At 44.4% G+C, this 16,294-nt stretch overlaps 2 protein-coding genes across 3 annotated transcripts; one reads left to right on the top strand and one right to left on the bottom strand.

The window, feature by feature from the left end:
- Positions 1 to 84: 84 nt before the first annotated feature.
- LOC311126951 (pre-B-cell leukemia transcription factor 1-like) lies at positions 85 to 7,169 on the bottom strand. The gene is made up of 8 exons (XM_084158675.1): positions 6,644 to 7,169; positions 5,763 to 5,836; positions 3,485 to 3,729; positions 2,895 to 3,085; positions 2,470 to 2,605; positions 2,205 to 2,346; positions 911 to 999; positions 85 to 728 (listed from the first exon to the last, which is right to left on the bottom strand). The coding sequence occupies exons 1-8, from the start codon at positions 6,922 to 6,924 to the stop codon at positions 648 to 650; spliced, it is 1,239 nt and encodes a 412-aa protein (XP_084014801.1). The 5' UTR covers positions 6,925 to 7,169; the 3' UTR covers positions 85 to 647.
- Positions 7,170 to 8,307: 1,138 nt separating this feature from the next.
- LOC311126956 (uncharacterized protein) lies at positions 8,308 to 15,280 on the top strand. 2 transcript variants are annotated; one of them, XM_084158681.1, is made up of 6 exons: positions 8,308 to 8,733; positions 8,898 to 8,950; positions 9,075 to 9,570; positions 9,880 to 10,039; positions 10,380 to 10,606; positions 14,659 to 15,280. In XM_084158681.1, exons 3-6 carry the CDS (start codon positions 9,097 to 9,099, stop codon positions 14,797 to 14,799), a joined length of 1,002 nt encoding a protein of 333 aa, XP_084014807.1. In that variant the 5' UTR covers positions 8,308 to 8,733; positions 8,898 to 8,950; positions 9,075 to 9,096; the 3' UTR covers positions 14,800 to 15,280. The 2 variants fall into 2 exon arrangements, with proteins under 2 accessions (XP_084014807.1, XP_084014806.1); XM_084158680.1 differs by lacking the exon at positions 8,898 to 8,950.
- The last annotated feature ends 1,014 nt before the right edge of the window (positions 15,281 to 16,294 follow it).

Below are 16,294 nucleotides of genomic sequence, written 5' to 3'. Positions count from 1 at the left end.
TGTGCAATTTTTACTTCTTCTGCCGTATTAGGAGGTGACCTGTCTCTTATGCTGATATCAACCAATCAAGACAGACCAACTGACTGTGAATACAGAGTCTTTATTGTAAAAGAGGTAGAGAATAAAGGTGTTTTTCACTCACTGTACAGAATGACAGCACTGTTGATATATTCATTCAAACCGTTAATATAACCAGCACACACTTCATTCATGATATAGACAAACACACACACACAAGCCCAGTAGAAAAGAGAAAACAAACAAAATCTTTGGATTTTCTCTATTGCCCCCACATCCTCTAAATGCAACTATATCTGAGCTTTAAACAAAAATCGTAAAATAGTTGTAATAACAGCATTAATAATATAGCCTAATAAAACAATGGTAATGCAATTTCCCAAGCCTCCCTGCCCACATACCACAGTAACATATAAAGTAGTGGAAAACGAAACCCATGATCCCAACTAAACATCACACACACACACACACATTCAACTCATACAAACATAATGAACAGTATCATCGGACAGTAAGAAACAGAAAAGACATACAAAAACTGCAGCCAAGTAAGAGTGATATCATTCTTTCAGTCTTTTTCCGTTGTCAATATTTCCATCTATGTCATCGACGCAAAGGGGGCGGGACCATCAGTCAGAATCCCCAGAGTGGTCGTTTCCCGGGGAAGTGGCAGAGGGGGGCGTGTTTTGCCCTTGCCAGTTCCCATTGGTCTGCCAAAGAGAAAAAGAGGGGGCAAAAAAGACGTGGTGACTTGTAGACCTACATTAACCCCTCTCCACTCCAATACAACTCTTCCCCAAGGTTGTTGTTGTGAATGAGAATGTGCTCTCAATTAGCTACGAGCTAAAATAAAGATGATATGTAACATGAAGTGAATGACAGAGTTCCATACTTGCGCTCCCATGTAGACAGGCTGTTCTCCATTCATTGGCGGAACTCCCAGGAAAAGGTCTGGTCCAGTGAGAGAGAAGCCCCCCGATCCTGTGGAGGAACAAAAGGGGAGACGTCTTTAATAGGGGCTATTACGCCTACAACATCACCCTGGTCCCAGATCTGTTTGTGTTGTAAAGCCGACTTCTATTGTCTGGGCAAGGAGTTGGCAAGACAGCACAAAAGGCCCGATTCCCACTTAGGAAATTACACCTTTCTTACGCACGCCTTTCCTACGCACTTCTCAGTAGCTGGTATTCAGACTTACCTTATTCAGTCGCGTAACGGGCATGGCAGACGTGGTTCTGATTAAATGTAATTCAACTGCTGAAAACCCTCCCACCTGCTGGCCAACAGATTTTCTCGTGGAGTTTTCATTAAATAGGGTTTTAAGCCATCCCTTTAAATATGGTGTACAGACTCAATAAAATATATTGAGCGAACGGGTATAGAATATTAGGGATCAATTAAAGAAATATATGCATATTTGTCTCCGTTTCAGCACCATTTAGTAGATTTAAAAATTATCTGATCTTGTAGATTATTTAGGGTTAGGAAAGTATTTATGAATCATTAAAAAAAACAGGTTTGGAGAGCCTTTACGCACAAAAGAAAGAAAAAGGTGGTTTGATTCATTCTGAAAATTGCCACATTCAGTTCTTTAACCCATGGTAATGTTGGAAGATGAGTGTATATAGAATTATAATAGGGAGAATAGTGTACAACAGTAGGCTATATCCTCCTCTATTTCCAGCAATAACTATGGAACTGTGTGATGACACAGCCAGGTATTGCGCCATGCGTTGGGTTTAAACTGTTACAGCTTGGTCTGTGCTGCGCTCCATAATGATTTAATTAGCCTACATGTAGTCATAGTAATTTTTCCTCAATAAAGTAATCACCAAAGTCAGTGGTAGTAGCGTGAGTGTTAGTCCAAAGAAGGCAAGGCTGTTAGTGTTGGGGGGGGGGGGTGCTGTAGGATTAATCAAGGTACTCTTTGTAGAGGTAGGTTGGGGGGGAGGGTTGCACAGGACAGAGAAGAGCTTTGAATGGGATGAGTGGGAGGGTCAAGAGACCAGAGGTGGCAGAGCAGGTTGGAGGTAGGGTTTGAGCAAAGTCTGAAGGTAGAGGGGCAGTTCCCCTTGCTGCTCTGTAACACAAAAACACTAACAACCCATCCATTTCTATTACCAATTGAACCATAAACTCAAAACCGTGTGTATCACTAGGCCTGGCTTCCTTTCCTCAGCTCTTACCTGTTGAGTTGGGTGTGTGTGGAGAGTCCTCGTTCTGTGTCGCCACGATGGCCGTCTTCATGGCATAGATGTTGGCCTCCTCTTGGAACTTCCCAATGTTCTTCTTGTAGCGGATTCTCTTGTTGCCAAACCAGTTGCACACCTGTTCAGGTAAAGAGCCAGTAAGAGGTTGGTCAATGGAGTCAACTGTATATGGACGTATCAATTGGTGAGCTAATAGTAAGGACAGAAAGAGAGAGACATACAGTATATGAAGAAAGGTTACCTGAGAGACAGTGATGCTACACTGTTTGGCTAGTTCTTCTTTGGCCTCTTCACTGGGGTAGGGGTTGGAGAGATGGGAGTAGAAATACTCGTTCAGGACTTCCGTCGCCTGCTTGCTGAAGTTACGTCTCTTACGCCTGACAACACAAAGGTGAGTGTGTTGAGAGTGGGCATACAACCCAGGCAGAAGTGTACATTTCACAACTACAGTAACAACTGATATTGACACACAACAGTCATTCACAACCTGCACCATAATAACATGATTATGTACTGTACATATGAGTGGTATGACCATGAACCACTGTTCATTTATGGAATGTTTTATTTTTCATAAAAATGCTACCTGTATATGAATTGTCATTCACTGTCATGGCAAGTTTTGACAGGTGTTGTGTCACCCCAATAACAGTGTTATACACTGACCTGGCGTCGAGGAAGCGGGACCTCAGGATCATGACGGCCTCACAGGTGCTCTGCTTGAGTTGTGTCTGGATGGAGCTGAACTTGCGGTGGATGATGGCCACCATGCGCTCGATCTCCCGCGGGGACACGGGCCGTGTACGCGACTGCTCCCTCAGCAGGTTCATCACGTGGGTAGTGAACTCACTACAGGCCTACAGGAGACACAGAGAGAGAGGGGGGATTGGAGACAGATATGGATGGAAGTCAATAGCGGGCCCATACTGTTGACGTCTGTCATTTATGTTCACCTTCAACTATCTCACCTAAATTATAACATCACCTCATTTTGGTTTACTTCGCTAAAGGGTGTCATTTTCAGTATGTGCAAAGTGTCAAGTCCCTCCACTTCAAATCAAGTACAGCGACTGACCCCGGCACACATGTATGCCAGAGTCGATATGAGTTCGAATCGGCCCACTGCTCTTTGACTCACCCTCCCTCCATCTTCCCTGTCTTTCCAACACTTTACTATCTTTTCAATAAAGCAAAAAACAATACAAAAGGAGTGGGACTGCCCTACTGTTTTAAGAAAAAAATAACTAGAAAAGTACCTGGTCATATTTCTCCATCTCAGTGTGATAGATGTTGCGAATCTGGCTCAACTTGCTTTTGTAGTCTGAGTGCTCCAGTGAGCTGTCTGGCGACATCCCTCCGGAGCTGGTGGCTGCGGACACCGCTGCTGCCGCCCCACCACCTTTCTCCGGCCCAGCCACACCCTCCGCCAGCAGCATGTTGTCCAATCGCACCAGCTGTGGGTCCTGTGATTCTTCCTCCTGAGCATTTCGCATTGATAGGCCTGCAACAAGAGATGTCTGTCAATCTGATTCATGGTAAATTAAGAGTTACAATGTCTCCTATTACACTGAACAAAAATATAAACGCAACATGCAACAATTTCAAAGATTTTACTGAGTTACAGTTCATATAAGGAAATCAGTCAATTGAAATAAATAAATTAGGCCCTAATCTATGGATTTCACATGACTGGGAAAACAGATATGCATCTGTTGGTCACAGATACCTTAAAAAAAAAGTAGGGGCTTGGATCAGAAAACCAGTCAGTATCTGGTGTGACCACCATTTGCCTCATGCAGCTCGACACATCTCCTTTGCATAGAGTTGATCGGGCTGTTTATTGTGGCCTCTGGAATGTTTTCCCACTCCTCTTCAATGGCTGTGCGAAGTTGCTGGATATTGGCGGGAACTGGAACACACTGTCGTACACGTCGATCCAGAGCATCCCAAACATGCTCAATGGGTGACATTGTGCAGGCCATGGAAGAACTAGGACATTTTCAGCTTCCAGGAATTGTGTACAGATCCTTGCGACATGGGGCCGTGCATTATCATGCTGAAACATGAGATGATGGCGGCGGATGAATGGCACGACAATGGGCCTCAGGATCTCGTCACGGTATCTCTGTGCATTCAAATTCCCATCGATAAAATGCAATTGTGTTCATTGTCCGTAGCTTATGCCTGCCCATACCATAACCCCACCACCACCATAGGGCGCTCTGTTCACAACTTTGACATCAGCAAACCGCTCGCCCACACGACGCCATACACACGTCTGCCATCTGCCCGGTACAGTTGAAACCGGGATTCATCCGTGAAGAGCACACTTCTCCAGCATGCCAGTGGCCATCGAAGGTGAGCATTTGCCCACTGAAGTCGGTTACGACACCGAACTGCAGTCAGGTCAAGACCCTGGTGAGGACGACGAGCATGCAGATGAGCTTCCCTGAGACAGTTTTGACAGTTTGTGCAGAAATTCTTTGGTTGTGAATTCCCGCAGTTTCATCAGCTGTCCGGGTGGCTGTTCTCAGACGATCCTGCAGGTGAAGAAGCCGGATCTGGAGGTCCTGGGCTGGTATGGTTACACATGGTCTGCTTTTGTGAGCCTGGTTGGACGTACTGCCAAATTCTCTAAAACCAGCCTTCTCTAAAACGGCGTTGGAGGCAGCTTATGGTAGAGAAATTATGGTAGTCCCGTGTAGCTCAGTTGGTAGAGCATGGCGTTTGCAATGCCAGGGTTGTGGGTTCGTTTCCCACGGGGGACCAGTACGAAGAAAAAAAAATTATGCACTAACTGTAAGTCGCTCTGGATAAGAGCGTCTGCTAAATGACTAAAATGTAAAAAAATAAATAACTTTAATTTATCTGGCAACAGCTCTGGTGGACATTCCTGCAGTCAGCATGCCAGTTGGATGCTCCCTCAAAACTTCAGACATCTGTGGCAAAGTGTTGTGTGACATAACTGCACATTTTAGAGTGGCCTTTTATTGTCCTCAGCACAAGGTGCACCTGTGTAATGATCATGCTGTTTAATCAGCTTTTTGATACGCCACACATGTCAGGTGGATTGATTTTCTTGGCAAAGGAGAAATGCTCACTAACAGCTACGTAAACAAATTTGTGCACAACATTTGAGAGAAATGTGCATATGGAACATATCTGGGATATTTTATTTCAGCTCGTGAAACATGGGACCAACACTTTACATGTTGCTTTTATATATATTTTTTGAATTCAAATATTCTCCCTCTGAGGTAGACTTGGAGAAGCGCTATGTGGACTAAACAAATAAAGGAAGGCTCATCTTGCGGCAAAATGAGGAAAGTCATCATACATAATACATATTTGTTGAAAAGGTTAAATAGTTAGAGAATTTTCATCTAACTTAACTGCGTGGATCATGCACAACTCATTATTGTGATGGAGCCAACATCTTCCTCTGTTTTCATCACAGATGGTCAGAAACTTTTAAACGAATTAGCTACACGTTGAAATCAAACAAAGGGTTTCAATTAGTTAAAATTAACTTACCTGTTTTCTCTTTGATCTCGCATAAGACGCTGAACAAAGCTGGTTTCATTCGATGGCAATTCAATGCGTGTTTTCTGACGATTGAAAAAAATATGATTGTTATTATTAGCTAGCTATCTAGTTTATCTAGCTAGCTATTTAGCAACGAGCAATTGGCACCAACAAAACGGACAATTATTTGTTTAGTTAGCTAGCTGCCTGCTTACACACGCTTGATATAGCTAGCTAACTTTAGCTAGATGACATTCACGACAACAACAAACATCGGCTCTGTTGTTCGTGACATTTGGACGTGGAGTTCACTGCAGTCTGCTATGCTAACGTTAGCCAGACAATGCTATAGCTAGCAGCAGCTACAATATGTAGCTAATATGTTAACATTTTATTCGTAGAACAAATGTAACATGAAATGGATAATGTCAAGATTATGGCCACAGTCAGTTTATAATATCTTGCTATTCATATACATGTAAATCTAACCGGCCATCGCGTTAGTAGTAACACATTATTAGCTAGTTACCAGGCTAACAATAAAGCATTAGAGCATAGCTAGCTAGCTAACCAACTGGCAAGTTTTAGCTTAGCAAGAATTCACCCTCTTCCGAGTTAGCCACAAAAAAAAATCGGTTTTATAAATTTCACAACAAAAGGCGTGTAAATAGGCCAGGGGAAGAAGTAATAACCAGTTAATAAACAACGTATCATGAAACAAAGCCAGTTAGGTAGCTAGCAACGTTGGCTACCTAGCTTGCTAAGTAAAACACTTCAAAGTTATTTTATTTTTTTAAACTTCTGAAAACTTTAGCTAACTCTTGGGCATTGAGCCACTTTGCAGCAAGGTGTAACTAAATCTGAATAAGTTAGTAAAAATGATGACTAACTTTGCTTGCGCTTCGTCCAAACTTTGGTCGGTGATGGTCATGATTTGTTGCAATATGTCACCAATGTCTCTGCGGCTTTCATGTCCATTTTCTGCGCCTTCGTGGCCCGGGTCTCCGTCGGAGCGGTGGTGGGAAGATGGATGAACCGAGTTTAGTGGGTGCATACTGGGGTGAGAGCTCAGGCCAAGGCCCCGGCCGTTAGAGGGCCCGTTGCCAGTGAGAGCCTGCTGCTGCAACATCCTGAGCGGCACACAGTGGCGCCGGCGACTAATCACAGTCATACACCCTTCAAAACTCAAACACTAGAGCAGGCCTGCACTAGAGTCCCCTAGCGATTACCAGAGAAAAAGTCTCTAACAAGAATGTTCATAAAATTCGAATTGTACTCCACACAGAGCACATAGGCTACTGTACTAGGGATATTCATAGCTATGACTTTTAAACTAAGTAAGTCTTTACACAATCAGGTAGATGGATATAACTATAAGACAACTGTGTGTGTAGGCCTATGTGTGTGTGTGAGAGAGAGAAACAGAAAGAGAGAAGAGGGGTATCTTTCAATCTCAAAGTAGCCTAATACAATGAGCATTTGCATCCATGATGGGCGAGGGATCATCTTCTGATTTCATATCAGCTAATTTAATAATGCATCAGCTTCAAAATAAGGTCACAGGTGAAATCATCGAAAAAAATATTTTAATCACATTTTATTTGTCTCATGCTTTGTAAAAAACAGGTGTAGACTAATAGTGAAATTCTTACTTAAGGGCCAACAATGCAGAGCGAAAAATTTAAAAATAATAACACGAGGAATAAATACACCATGAGTAAAGATAACTTGGCTATATACACGGGGTACCAACTCTGTGTTGTTTTTATCGCACTGCTTTGCTTTATCTTGGCCAGGTCGCAGTTGTAAATGAGAACTTGTTCTCAACTGGCTTACCTGGTTAAATAAAGGTAAAATAAAAAACCCAGTAAGGTGTCGATGTGCAGCACAGGAAGTTGGTGGCACCTTAATTGGGGTGAACGGGCTCGGGGTAATGACTGGAGCGGAATCAGTGGAATGGTATCAAATACATCAAACACATGGTTTCCAGGTGTTTGATGCCATTCCATTTTATCCGTTCCAGCCATTATTATGAGCCGTTTTCCCCTCACCAGCCTCCACTGAATTGTCCAGGGGTACTAGGAGGTAATTGAGATATATGTAAATCTAGGTAGGGGTAAAGTGACTAGAGAACAGGATAGATAATAAGCAGTAGCAGCTGTGTATGTGATGAGTCAAAAGAGTTTGAGGGTCAGCTTGGCGGATGTGTTGTTGCTTACCCTCACCACCTGGGACAATACTGACAATACATGCACTCCATAATATTAACAGATTTGACAAATTAATTCACAGTGATAAAGTTTCATACATCAATGGGTGATAAACAGCAGAACACATTTTAGAACTACAGAATAGTTCAGACAAGTCATATATGAACATACACAAATTAACAATTTCCCTCTCCTCTGTTCTCTCATGTCACCTAAAATAATCAACATCTCACATCTGACTATATATCTTTCTCTCTCTCTCACTTTGTCTACTTCTCCTTTAGCTGCAAGTCAACAGGAAGTATGCCAAACCACAGCCCCTTTCAGAATAACAGAGTGCCTGTTTCAACATGTTGCTTTCTGACTATGCTGTTCTTCTGAAAATGCAACATGAGCAGAGCAAAACTTCATAGTCATTTCCCCTTTCGGATGTTCATCTCAAATGATGAGTTTTGGCTTTGTTAAAAACATGGCTATTTGATAACATCGCACCACTTCACTTTTTACAGTAATATTTTATAATGCCATGAGGCAGAGGGATAGGGGCAAATAAATAGGGGTGGGTTGGGGTAAGAGGAACAGGAAGAGACTAGAGGGCTGACAGGCAGGCAGAGAGAGCGAGAGAGCGCGTCAGAGGGATATGTGAAGCATAACTGATAGCAATTAGTTCTCATGAAGAAAACTGCCATGTGAATCAGTGATGCCATACCTAATCAATGTGGACACAAGAAAATGATGTTTATCAGAAACTGAACTCCAGGAAAACACAGGTAAGATAGACTTATTGAGAGAGTGGGTGGATAAGGTAATAATTAGCAGGCGGGCAAGTACAATCCAAGATAGGAATTGAGTGCTTAAAGAAGTTAGCAGGAAACCAGTCCTTCTGGTTTTTCATAAACACCGCCGTTGAGATTATACCATATTATGCTTACAGCTACAGTGACTGTTCAGTCTGTGTCACACTAGAAGTCTTCTACATGTGTTGTTGTGAGTTAACATTTTGATCAACTCTAAGAGATTACCTAATACATTTTCTTAGATCAGTTCCACAATCCTCATAATGTACAATAGAACTTCAGTTGATATATTTGTCTTATCTAATTTTTGTCAGGTTTACACTGAGACAGACGTAAATGGATATTGTCATGGAATACCCAGAGATCAAAGTTGAAACAGCTGAAGAGGAGCAGTTGGAGGATCTAATTAAGGAGGTGGATGTTGAGAGAGTTGTTGAGGGAGGGACAGAGCCAATAACAGGCCAGAACAACGATGAAGACTCCAGTGTGGAAGAGGATGCCACTGCCAGACATGGACAGATTGGAAAAGCCAACACTGAAAGTGGAGATGGAGACAAAAGAAAAAAGGACAACCAAAGAAATAAAGCAAAAGGAGAGACTGGGACAGAGGAGGGGGTTGAGCACATTAAAGGGATGGATAGATTAGGAATGGATAGACCGAAAATAGAGGGGATGGCGATGGTGGATATAACAGAACAAGATTTGGAGACGGACAAACCATCACAAGGATTACAAGTTGGCGCAAATAGACATCTTCCCTTTGACCACTTGCCCAAAGATACGCTGAGCCCAGAGCATGCCCAAAAACAGGTTTATAACATTTGCTTTTATAAAAAAATATAGCAATTTGCTTTGTGCCCACAATTACAATAATTCCTTTAGTGACAGAATACCAGTCTTACCATTTTTGATGTAGCATTAGTTTTTGATGTAGAAGGGTTTTCTTTCATATATAGAAAAATAACAAACAACCTACCAGTGGTGGAAGAATGAGGGGTTCATTTTGTGGTTACAGAATTTGTAGGTGTGGAAATGCCAGCGTTTTTGAAATGAGTAGTGATACCACCCATTTTGAAGTTCTTGATAATGCCCACTCTTTCTGCCACCTGTCTTTCCCAGGCTCAACGGTTAACCCCTTATTTCCCAGACGCGCTGTATGACCTGGTCTTTACTCTGCAAGAAGGAAGACGACTCAATGACCAGCGGTGCTCGTTCAGAGGGAGGAGAAGGTGCCATTCTGAACCCAACACCTACATTCCAGCCCACAGAGCCCACAGAGGTGAAATAAAGCGGGGGAAAAAACTCCCTGTAATGATAACTAACTAAGTGACTGTTGTAAACATAACAACTGTTGCAATTAGCTTCCCTTGTTTCACCATAGACACACTAACTCATTTCAAATGGCAGATGGGGAAAATCTGTAAATAACTGTATGGTACCAATATCCATTGAAGCACTTCTATTATAGAACTGTGGCATGGACACATATTAGAATGTCTTCTGTACATTAGTGAAATTTGAAATAATATTGTTTGAATGATTAACTAGGACACTAAATGAACTAGGCCACTAAATGTAGCATGTCTCCACTATCTTTTATCCCCTTCCATTCCCAACAGTGCATTTCTCCTCAATGACTTCGCTGCAGAAAGATGAATTCTTTGACTTGGTGGCTACTTCCCAAGGTCGTCGGCTTGATGACCAGCGGGCGGAACTACATGACACCCCACCCCCTAAGTCGAAAGCCAATAAGAAGAGGAGCAGCGTAAAAGATACAAAGCCTAAAAAGTCTGCTCCAATTGCAGTGCATAACGAGGACTTGTACAATATGATTCTCATCTCGCAAGTAAGTAACTGTAATCACCAAAGCTGCCAGTAGTCAATTTGACCAAAACATTATTTTGTTCTAGTCATAAGCAATATATCATGAAGGCATCATGTCATATGGTTAACGGAAAACCCGCACTAACACAAAGTTATATTAACAGTATTGCACTTTTCATGTACAGTGCATTCGGAAACTATTCAGACCCCTTGACTTTTTCCATATTTTGTTACGTTACAGCATTATTCTAAAATGGATTAAATAAATAAAAATCTCAGCAATCTACACACAATACCCCATAATGACAAAGTGAAAACAGGTTTAAAGAAATGTTACCAAATTTATAAAAAATAGAAAACAGAAATACCTTACATACATAAGTGTAACGAGTGTCAGTGTAATGCGGTGGATCGAAGTCAGGCGCAGGACACAGAACTCGAGGAAACGTACTTTACTGAACTTGAGTAAAGAAAAACAACACAGCAATACCTTCACGAAGGAAGGAACTAACCCGCTCACCAAACGTCACACGAAATGAAAAACAACCACGCACAAGACACATTGGGAGCACCTGGGTTAAATAGGGTAGGCGTGATTACACAAATGGGAAACAGGTGTGTGACTTAGACAACAGGTGCAACATAGACACATATAACATAGATCGGCAGTAGCTAGTATTCCGGTGACGACGAACGCCGCAGCCTGCCCGAGCAAGGAGGAGGGGCAGCCTCGGCAGAATCCGTGACAATAAGTATTCAGACCCTTTGCTATGAGACTCGAAATTGAGCTCAGGTGCATCCTGTTTCCATTGATCATCCTTGAGATGTTTCTACAAATTGATTGGAGTCCACCTGTGGTAAATTCAATTGATTGGACATGATTTGGAAAGGCACACACCTGTCTATATGAGGTCCCACAGTTGACAGTGCATGTCAGAGCAAAAACCAAGCCATGAAGTCGAAGGAATTGTCCGTAGAGCTCCGAGACCAGATTGTATCGAGGCACAGATCTGGGGAAGGGAACCAAAACATTTCTGCAGCATTGAAGGTCCCCAAGAACGCAGTGGCCTCCATCGTTCTTAAATGGAAGAAGTTTGGAACCACCAAGACTCTTCCTAGAGCTGGCCGCCCGGCCAAATTGAGCAATCAGGGGAAAAGGGCCTTGGTCAGGGAGGTGACCAAGAACCCGATGGTCACTCTGACAGAGTTCCAGAGTTCCTCTGTGGAGATGGGAGAACCTTCCAGAAGGACAACCATCTCTGCAGCACTCCACCAATCAGCCTTTATGGTAGAGTGGCCAGACTGTCACGCCCTGGCTCTGGGGACTCTTATATGTTGAGCCAGGGTGTGGATTTTCTATGTGTGAGTTTCTACGTTGTGTTCTAGTTTGTGTTTTCTATGTTGGCCAGGGTGGTTCCCAATCAGAGGCAGCTGATTCTCGTTGTCTCTGATTGGGAACCATACTTAGGCAGCCTGTTGGCACTAGTTATTGGTGGGATCTTGATCTGTATAGGTTTGTGTTGGTGAACCTTTAGACTTCACGTATCGTTTTGTTGTTTTGTTGTTGGTGTAAAGTACTCATTAAAAGATGTACGCCTATCACGCTGCGCCTTGGTCCGCTTCTTACAACGATCGTGACAGAAGATCCCACCTCGACTGGATCAAGCAGCGTGACGAGGAGAGAGGATGGACCTGGGAGGAGATGAGTGAGAGTCTGGCAAGAGGGATGGAGGCCATGAGCACGGGGGAGAGAGAAGCCCAACATTTTTTTAGGGGGGGGGGCTCACGCCGTGGACGACGAGGCAGCAGGAGGCCGCGATAGAGCGGTTAAGCCGGTTAGCAGAGGAGGCCGCTAGGTTACGGGGGTCACTGGTCATGAGGGAGAAGGAGAGTGTGGAGGCACGGCAAGAGGAACTGAGTAGGCAGCAGAGGGAGCGGAGGTTTATGAGGAAACCCAGTCCCGCTCCTCGCACCAAGCAAGTGGTGTGTGTCACCAGTCCGGTCCGGCCCGTTCCTGCTCCCCGCACTAAGCCTGTGGTGCGCGTCGCCAGCCCGGTCCGGCCTGTTCCTGCTTCCCGCACCAAGCCAGTGGTGCGCGTCGCCAGCCCGGTCCGGCCTGTTCCTGCTCCCCGCACCAAGCCAGTGGTGCGCGTCGTCAGCCCGGTCCGGCCCGTTCCTGCTCCCCGCACCAAGCCAGTGGTACGCGTCGTAAGCCCGGTCCGGCCCGTTCCTGCTCCCCGCACCAAGCCTGTGGTGCGCGTCGCCAGCCCGGTCCGGCCTGTTCCTGCTCCCCGCACCAAGCCAGTGGTGCGCGTCGTCAGCCCGGTCCGGCCCGTTCCTGCTCCCCGCACCAAGCCAGTGGTGCGCGTCGTCAGCCCGGTCCGGCCTGTTCCTGCTCCCCGCACCAACCCAGTGGTGCGCGTCGTCAGTCCGGCACAGCCCGTGCCTGTTCCACCGGTGCCTGGTCAGGCACCGGTCAGCTGCTCCACACCGGAGCCTGAGCAATCCGCTCCACTGGTGTCCAGTCCAGCTCCGGCCAGCGGGACCAGACCAGGGGCGCTACGGGGGGGTAGCGAGAGAGTGGTGGTCACGCCCGGAGCCGGATCCGCCTCCGAGGCGGAATGCCCACCCGGCCCCTCCCCTATTGGGTTTGGTTGGCGCGGTCACAGTCCGCGCCTTTGGGGGGGTACTGTCACGCCCTGGCTCTGGGGACTCTTATATGTTGAGCCAGGGTGTGGATTTTCTATGTGTGAGTTTCTATGTTGTGTTCTAGTTAGTGTTTTCTATGTTGGCCAGGGTGGTTCCCAATCAGAGGCAGCTGATTCTCGTTGTCTCTGATTGGGAACCATACTTAGGCAGCCTGTTGGCACTAGTTATTGGTGGGATCTTGATCTGTATAGGTTTGTGTTGGTGAACCTTTAGACTTCACGTATCGTTTTGTTGTTTTGTTGTTGGTGTAAAGTACTCATTAAAAGATGTACGCCTATCACGCTGCGCCTTGGTCCGCTTCTTACAACGATCGTGACACAGACGGAAGCCACTCCTCAGTAAAAGTCACATGATAGCCCGCTTGGAGTTTGTCAAAAGGCACCTAAAGATTCTCTGGTTTGATGAAACCAAGATTGAACTCTTTGGCCTGAATGCCAAGCGTCACGTCTGGAGGAAACCTGGCACCATCCCTACGGTGAAGCATGCTGGTGGCAGCATCATGCTGTGGGGATGTTTTTCAGCTGCAGGGACTGGGAGACTAGTCAGGATCGAGGGAAAGATGAACGGAGCAAAGTACAGAGAGATCCTTGATGAAAACCTGCTCCAGAGCGCTCAGGACCTCAGACTGGGGTGAAGGTTCACCTTCTAACAGGACAACGACCCTAAGCACACAGCCAAGTCAACGCAGGAGTGGCTTCGGGACAAGTCTCAGAATGTCCTTGAGTGGCCCAGCCAGAGCCCGGACTTGAACACGATCGAACATCTCTGGAGAGAACTGAAAATAGCTGTGCAGCGACGCTCCCCATCCAACCTGACAGAGCTTGAGAGGATCTGCAGAGAAGAATTGGAGAAACTCCCCAAATACAGGTGTGCCAAGCTTGTAGTGTCATACCCAAGAAGACTCGAGGCTGTAATTGCTGCCAAATGTGCTATAACAAAGTACTGAGTAAAGAGTCTGAATACTTATGTAAATGTATTTTTATTTTATTTTTAATAAATGTGCTAAAATTTCTACAAACCAGTTTGTGCTTTGTCATTATGGGGTATTGATGAGGGAAAAAAACAATTTAATCAATTTTAGAATAAGGCTGTAACTTAACAAAATGTGGAAAAAGTAAAGGGGTCTGAATACTTTCCGAATCCGCTGTAGCTTAATTTTGAATGAATATCCTACACCTGTATGTCGTGCTGTAACATGGGCATTGGGCATTATGTTGTATGGTGTAACAACATATCATGTCATATGGTGTATACGCATCATGTCATGTGGTGTTACGTAGGTGTAATGTCCCGTCTCCTTACCTCAGGTCCAGTGTAAAATAGGCATCATGTTATGTGGTGTTTCTGTCTGTCTCTGTTCCTCAGGCCCAGGGTAGGCTGGAGGAGCAGCGCAGTGCGGCCCCGGGCCCCATGGATGATGAAGACTTCTTTTCCTTACTGCTGAGTGTCCAGGGAGGACGCATGGAGGACCAGAGGACTGAGCTGCCTGGGATTCTGGGAACCTGAGAGATGCACATGTTGGAGAGATGACTCGGACCATGTGGTGTAGCCCTATAGTGCCATGGCTTTTGCTTCTTATTCACCTTGCCAGACCAGGCATGACCATTTTGTTCTGTTATGGTCTGAGTTGACAGTACCATCTGTTTCGATGACTGCATCAGTAATATTATTTTTTAAATGGTATGTGATTAATAGAGGCGTCAATTCAGCTGCATAATACTATATAGACTAATTACAATGTTTGTTGTACGATATTAAGCTTACAGAGTGGGTAGATTTGTATGTTGACTGCACAATAATTTGCATGATGTTCAAAATGCCCCTAAGCTTTGGGGTGCTTTAAATGTATTTATTGTGATATGAGGAAATGAGTTTTGCTCAGCACAGCAGTGAATGAGTATCAATGAGAGTGTTTGATTGTGTTTCCATCTTGTATTTGAATAAAGCCCCTCACGAGAATAAACTAAGCGTTAAATGTTTGACCTGCACCAAGAGCATTTCTAGTTGTTCTCCGAGAACGCTTACGATAAAGCCCCACAGCCTTTGTCTAGAGACCCCACAGAGCTATTGAGGGCCAATGCAAAGCCCACACAGCATCAAAAGCCTAGGTGCCTCCAGGAAGTCTGCAGTCTTGTCGGACTCCAGTCCACTCCAACTGAGACGGCAACTTTCGGAGGAAGTCTTGAACTGTCTAGGCGGTGAAGGTGGTAAGTGATGAGGAAGAATACTTGTTATTGCGGTTCCTCAAAGTGTGAAAAGTTGGCTGCTTGAAGATAAAATGCTAAGTATGCTCTGTGCAACACAAGGAACTTGAAGTGGGGTACTTTAACTTTCTTTAGCCTTCTAGACTTTCTTTTCCATTTGTTAACATGGAAGTCACAAAGACAGAGAAACTATTTTGGTGGGATATCAAAAGGAGGAACTAAAATACATGAAAAGATAAAGACATAAAATAGATGCAATTGTGAAAGAAAGGCATGAGACAGGCATTGAGAAAGATGTCAACAAACCAACCAAAAGTGTAAGCTATACACTGACCTATAGCTTGTCATCAAAGCAATCTTTGGGGGGTTGGGTGTGTAATAGATCATACAGTAGTCTGGTAGCGTTTCCTGGAATCCAATGAATGAGAGAGTGACATAATTATGTAAAGAAGGTCTAATTTCTTTATAATGTGTGCATAATGGTGCTTTCTTCAGAATGTTGATGTTCTCAATCACAGGCAATTATTCATTTGTCAAAAGAAAGATATCTGCCTTTACATTACAGTGTTGCAATGCACTAGTGCTGTTTACAGAAGTCAACTTTTCAGAGACAAGTAGGCTGTTAGGCTAGCCTATATGTGCTGAGGATACATTTTCCACAGTACAGTGGAAATGTATCAACTCCATCCCTAAACTGTCAACCATTGTTGACAACAGCATGGAAAACACACTTGACCATTAAATATGTATCCAATCAATATGTATGCTACGTTTGTGGCTTGCTTTATGGTCATATA

Source organism: Coregonus lavaretus (genome assembly GCF_964263955.1).
Source record: "Coregonus lavaretus genome assembly, chromosome: 3".
NCBI lineage: Eukaryota > Metazoa > Chordata > Actinopteri > Salmoniformes > Salmonidae > Coregonus > Coregonus lavaretus.
This window is presented reverse-complemented; position numbering and strand designations above follow the sequence as displayed.